The sequence below is a fragment of the Myotis brandtii genome, unplaced genomic scaffold (assembly GCF_000412655.1).
Source record: "Myotis brandtii unplaced genomic scaffold, ASM41265v1 scaffold105, whole genome shotgun sequence".
NCBI lineage: Eukaryota > Metazoa > Chordata > Mammalia > Chiroptera > Vespertilionidae > Myotis > Myotis brandtii.
The window spans coordinates 2,464,802-2,470,974 of record NW_005353538.1 but is presented as its reverse complement, the minus strand read 5'-3'; the positions used below and the strand labels follow the sequence as shown (position 1 = coordinate 2,470,974).

The following is a 6,173-nucleotide window of genomic DNA, read 5'->3' as shown; positions in this document are numbered from 1 at the left end:
TGCTGTCAGTGCCCCGGGGGCTGGCGAGGCACACGGACCCGAGCTCGCATCCTCCCCGCGCTGCAGGGGGATGTCCTGCGGGGCCTGTTCTCAGGTGCTGACCAGCCGGCAGCAACAGCTCTGCCCCGAGGGGGGACGCGCTCCCCGGCCTCTTCGGTGGCTGTGGACACCCGGGTCAGGGTGCTTTCTATGAGGACAGAGGCGAGTGGTTCAGAGAAAGGGCCCTGGGCAGAGGTCAGAGGTCAGAGGGTGGTCGCCAGCACCTCTGGGAGAGAGGCTGGGCAGTGAGGGCCGCCAGGGCATCTTGCGTTTCTCCCCATCCCAGCGATGCTGCCCTGCTGGGGCCTCGGGAACACGCCCTGAGCAGTGCACACAGGGCCCTTCGGACACGCCTTCTGTCTTCTGAGTCTTCCCAGGCCCCGCACTCCCTTGTCATTACTCCTCACAGCCGTGTTAGGAATGGGGTGATTTCCCCGGGTTTGTGGGGAGCAGCTCTGTGCCTCATTCGAACCTGCGGAATTTTAATACATGGAGGTGACTGGCATCGTGGAGAGGCCAATGGCTCCGAAAGAGGAATATGTTACTAACATTTCCAGAGAAGAGGGCGTGCCACGCCACCAGGGCCACAGGGGAAGGACCAGGGCTGGTCAGGAGGCAGGAGAGGTGCGAAGGGAGGGCATGGTCCAGAACCTCTATTGGGGTTTTCGCGGGAAGGAATGGATGAGGCAGGGTAGGTACCCGAAGTGTGGGACTGGATGGTTTGAATAATGTTGTGCACTTGGGGGTGTGGGGTGGTCTCTGGGTGATGTAGGGTAGGGAAATACCCCCGTGGTGTGCGATCAGGAGGGGCTGGGGTATAGGCGCAGGACTATCTGTGAGAATTGGCTAGTCCTGGGAGGGGCAGCCTCTCGTTGACCAGCAAGCTTTTTAAGAATGTCAAAGCATCATCAGCACAGAAGGTGAGGGACCGGGAGTCACAGAGCTGGCGCCTTTCACAGACGTCACGATGCGTCAGAGGGGTTAGGAGCAAAGGGCAGGGCAGCAGCGAGGGCTGGGCTCGCAGGCAGCCACCGCCATGCACGTGTCATGCCAGAGGCCCGGGTCTGGGAGGCAGGGACATTGTTCCCTTCGCCACGCCCACATGAGGTGAACCACGGGGTGGCGTGTGGGGACACAGGTGTCTCTGGTTGCAACCCAGTGTCAGTGGTGCACGGCCGTGCCCGAGGGTCCGGGGCGTGTCTCCCTCCGCCTCTTCCTGCCACCCTCCCTCCTCCTCTCCTTCACTCCGGCCTGCCAGGCCTGCCATGACTGCTTCAGGGACCCACTGGGGCTGGCGCCCGAGGGCGGCCTAGAAAACAGACCTGCCTCTCCCTCTGCAGGCTTCACCCGCAGTGGCCGCGGGGGTCTGCCTTGTGGGCCAGTGTTGCCTGCCTTGGACCTGAGGGGGGCTTAGGATGGTAGATCTTTAGAGCAGGGACATGGAGAAGAGGCGCACTAAGAAGTAGGCTGGTGTGGTGCGTGCAGCTGTTCTCAGGCTGCCGTGCTGTGGACGCCTCATCTTCCCGCAGCATCTGTCCCTGGGGTTCCACATGGCTACACAGCCCACAGGGAGATGCAGTAAAGGAGCCATCTCAGGGAGAAAAGCGTTTGCAGCAGAGGCTGGAAATGAGTTGGAGGGTTGATGAGGCGGAGAGCTGGGGGAGGCTCTTTCAAGGGCAGGATCCTCGAGGGGGTGGCAGCCGCATCGCTTACATTTGCATCTGCTGGGCTGTGTGGGGCCTGGGAGGAAGCGGGGTGTTGGGAGGAGGGGAGGTGGAGCTGGCAGCAGCAGAGAATTAAAGACATAGCTCAGGACCGTTTCTGGTCTGAGTTATAATTTTAGGAATGGAGGAAGGAAAGATTTTAATGGTATTTCAGAGATGTCATGCCTTCCTTCTCTCTGTAGTCTCAAGGGGTCGAGAGGGAATTGTTCCAAAGGCCTGTTGTCACCTGCCATTCTAGCCAAGCCCGCGGCCGCCCTCCATCTGCTGCAGGGCTAGAGCTGGAGGGAGGAGGGGGTTCTGTGACCCCAGCCGGGGCTGGCTCCCTGCTCCTGGGATTGGATCCAGCCACATGCTGCTGAGGTTGACGGGGGTTCCCCTGCTAGGCCTGAGCACTGTGGGAGGAGGTGGTGGTCGGGTGGCAAGAGCAATTTCTAACGTAAGATTTAGGACCTGGGAATGCAAATGTGTACTAGTTTTTAGGAAAACCGCTCTGGGAGGTGAAACACTTTATCTCGCTTATGCTTTCATTGTTCTAAATGTCCTTGGGGTTTCTCTTTGGGTATTTCTTTCAGAACCAGTGTACAAGCAACAAACAACCTTGTTACTCTATAGACATCTTTGTAACTATACCCTTCGTCCTTACCACCCACCTTATGCATCTGGGTTAGCTCTGAATTTCTTTCCCCCTTTTTTGTTGTTACTCCTCACCTGAGAATATTTTTTGCATTGATTTTTTTTTTTTTTTAGAGAGAGTGGAAGGGGCGAGAGAGAAACATCGATGTGAGAGACACATCGATTGGGTGCTTCCTGCATGAGCCCCAACCAGGGCCAGGGATCGAGCCTGCAACCGAGGTACATGTCCTAGACCAGTGATGGCGAACCTTTTGAGCTCGGCGTGTCAGCATTTTGAAAAACCCTAACTTAACTCTGGTGCCGTGTCACATATAGAAATGTTTTGATATTTGCAACCATAGTAAAACAAAGATTTATATTTTTGATATTTATTTTATATATTTAAATGCCATTTAACAAAGAAAAATCAACCAAAAAAATGAGTTCACGTGTCACCTCTGACACGTGTGTCATAGGTTCGCCATCACTGCCCTAGACTGTAATCGAACCCAAGACCCTTTTGGTGTGTGGGCTGACACTAACCACTGAGCACACCAGCAGGACTCTTTGATCTACTTTTAAACATCGATTCCTTGGTGCGGAGATCTGGAGCCTGGCGTCTGTTGTGCTCCTGCTTCTCTCTCTGGCTCAGGGGTGGTCCCCTGCCTGGCTCGCTGGGCAGTGTGGGGGGCGGGGTTTCCTGTCCCTGGGCCTCTGTGGACTGTTCTGGGTCTCGGCTGGGAGGGATGCTGCTGCGTCCCCCTGGCTCCTATGCATTGGCCTCTGTGCAGTTTGGGAGGCAAAGAGCAGCCTCTGGGGACTTCAAACTGATGGCAGGAGCCTCGAGTAGCAGGCCCAGCCCTAGTGGAGGGACTGAGCGGGCTTGAGCCGTGCGGGAGGAGTCGTCAGGGCCAGCGCTTCAGTTTCTCCTCTGCCGCCAGCTTGGGAGCCTCGTCTCCGCCTTGGGCCCGGGTCCGCAGGGCCTGCTGTGGGCTGCCCTTCTCCCTGGGCTCACGCGGCCTTAGCAGCCACAGGGGGCTTGTCTCGTAGAACAGATGCTACCTGCATCTCTGAGGGCGTAGCCTTCTGCCCGCTTGGGGGACCTGAATTGCGTGTGTGATTCCTGGTGGAGGGCCCTCCATTAGGGTCTGTGATGACCCGTAGCTCTATAAACCTGGTGCCGAAAGGCGGTGGTATTAACACTTGTGAACTGCTGTTCCCTCCCCTTGGTAGGCGATCTCCAGAGCTCGTGGCTCTCCCAGAGCAGCTCCCAGAGGCCACCCGGAAGGCCATGGAGGAGGCGTTGGCTCAGGAACTGGAGCAAGAGCAGAGGCGGCTCCTGGAACTGAAGCGGGAAAAGGTGCAGCAGCTGCAGCAGAGGCTGCGGCAGGAGGAGGAGGAGGAGGCGCTTCAGCTTCGACAGCGGAAAGAGGAGTCTCTGAGGTGCGGCCCACCGCCCTCCCAGACAAGCTGCAGGGCCTCCAGGACTTGTGAGGAGGGACCCACGCCTCCCTCCTGGGGGCCACTGGATGCCCGCGGCCTCTCTAGGATCCTCCTCGCCGGCCTGTGTGGAGGAATGGGCTCCCAAGCCAGGGTGCCTGACCCCTCTGTCTTTGGTGGGGAGTTGGGAGGTGTGATCGTGATGGGAGTAACTGGTGTCTTTTGAGAGACTGCACTGATCCATGTGCTTTATTTTATTTTATTTTTTTTAATATACATATACTGGATGCCTGGTGCACAAAATTCGTGCACTGGGGGGAGGGGTTGTCCCTCAGCCCAGCCTGTACCCTCTCCAATCTGGGATCCCTCTCACAATCTGGGACTGCTGGCTCCCAACCGCTCGCCTGCCTGCCTGCCTGATTGTCCCTAACCACTTCTGCCTGCCTGCCTGATCACCCCTTAACCACTCCCCTGCCAGCCTGATCGATGTCTAACTGCTCCCCTGCCAGCCCGATTGCCCCCAACTGCCCTCCCTCCCCTGCAGGCCTGGTCCTCCCCAGCTGCCCTTCCCTGTCGGCCTGGTCCCCTCCAGCTGCCTTCCCCTGCCGGGATCGGGCCTAAATGAGCAGTCAAACATCCCTCTCACACTCCAGGACTGCTGGCTCCCAACTGCTCGCCTGCCTGCCAGCCTGATCATCCCCTAACCATTCTCCTGCCAGCCTGATTGACACTTAACTGCCCTCCCCTGCTAGCCTGATTGCCCCCAACCGCCCTCCCCTGACGGCCTGGTCGCCCCCAACTGCCCTCCCCTGTAGGCCTGGTCCTCCCCAGCTGCCCTCCCCTGCCAGCCTCGTCCTCCCCAGCTGCCCTCCCCTGCTGGCCTGATCGTCTACAACTGCCCTCCCCTGCCAGCTATCTTGTGGCGTCCATCTTGTGCAAGGCCGTGATGGTCAATTTGCATATTACCTCTTTATTATATAGGATATTTTATTGATTTCAGAGAGGAAGGGAGAGGGGGAGAGAGATAGAAACATCAATGATGAGGGAGAATCATTGATTGGCTGCCTCCTGCAGGCCCCGCACTGGGAATGGAGCCCACAACCCAGGCGTGTGCCCTGACCAGGAATTGAACTGTGACCTCCTGGTTCATAGGTTGATGGTCAACCACTGAACCATGCTGACCGGGCTCCATGTGCTTTATATCTATGACTTCGTTAGTCTTCTGAACAGCTCTTACGAGGTGTTATTATCAACCCCATTTTATAGAATGTATAACGTAGACAAATTGAGGCACCAGTAGGTGAAGTCCCGTCCCAGGTCTGGAAGCTGAGACGCAGCAGAGCCTCTTAGCCAGAGGCTTATCTCTGAAGCCCATTGTCTTAACTCCTGCAGCTCCTCTTCCTTGGGAGTCGGGGCCCTGCCGGGACCATGGGTTTGGTGGGGCCTCGCGCTGCAGTGGGAGGAGCTCTTGCCCAGGACTCACCAGTTTCTGTTTGGGTTCCTGCTCTTTGCCTGGCTGGCTGGGAGGCCCTAGCCCAGTGATGGCGAACCTATGACACGCGTGTCAGAGGTGACACTCGAACTCAATTTTTTGGTTGATTTTTCTTTGTTAAATGGCATTTAAATATATAAAATAAATATCAAAAATATAAATCTTTGTTTCACTATGGTTGCAAATATCAAAAAATTTCTATATGTGACATGGCACCAGAGTTAAGTTAGGGTTTTTCAAAATGCTGACACGCTGAGCTCAAAAGGTTCGCCATCACTGCCCTAGACAAATAAGACCCTTAAGCCTGGCCAGGCGTGCGTGTGTGTGATTGTATGTGTGTACAGTGGAACCTCGTTCCAGAAGGCTGTTTGAGAAGCACTTTGTTCAAAAACGCAATCCTTTTTTCCCATTAGAAATAATGTAAATGGAAGTAATCTGTTCCAGACCCCCAAATGATTCCCTGTTTCCATCTTTCTTACACATAGTACATGTCTAATGTACTGTTTAATCTATAAACACTTCTTACATTCATCGAACCCCCTGCTAGCCTTAAAGGAATTTTTCATCTGTCACTGCCTCTGAAATGCTATCACACAGGCTCACTGCTTTTCCTTTATCCAAATCAAACAACAGCTTTTCTACCTCTTCAATTGCCTGTGATTGCTGTTTTGTGAGCACTTTCACACCCTTAGCAATATTAGTGCTCTTTTTTTTAAAAAAAATATTTTATTGATATTTTACAGAGAGGAAGGGAGAGAGATAGAGAGTTAGAAACATCGATGAGAGAGAAACATTGATCAGCTGCCTCCTGCACACTCCCCACTGGGGATGTGCCCGCAACCAAGGTACATGCCCTTGACCAGAAT

The 6,173-nt window shown here is 55.2% G+C and overlaps 1 protein-coding gene across 1 annotated transcript in view; it reads left to right on the top strand.

Moving 5' to 3' along the window:
• The window catches only part of CEP164 (centrosomal protein 164kDa), a 76,511-nt gene that overhangs the window by 56,065 nt on the left and 14,273 nt on the right, over positions 1-6,173 (top strand). The window contains exon 16 of the mRNA XM_014539275.1: positions 3,609-3,818. Coding sequence (XP_014394761.1) covers positions 3,609-3,818 — 210 coding nt within the window. The remainder of the gene's footprint in view (positions 1-3,608; positions 3,819-6,173) is intronic.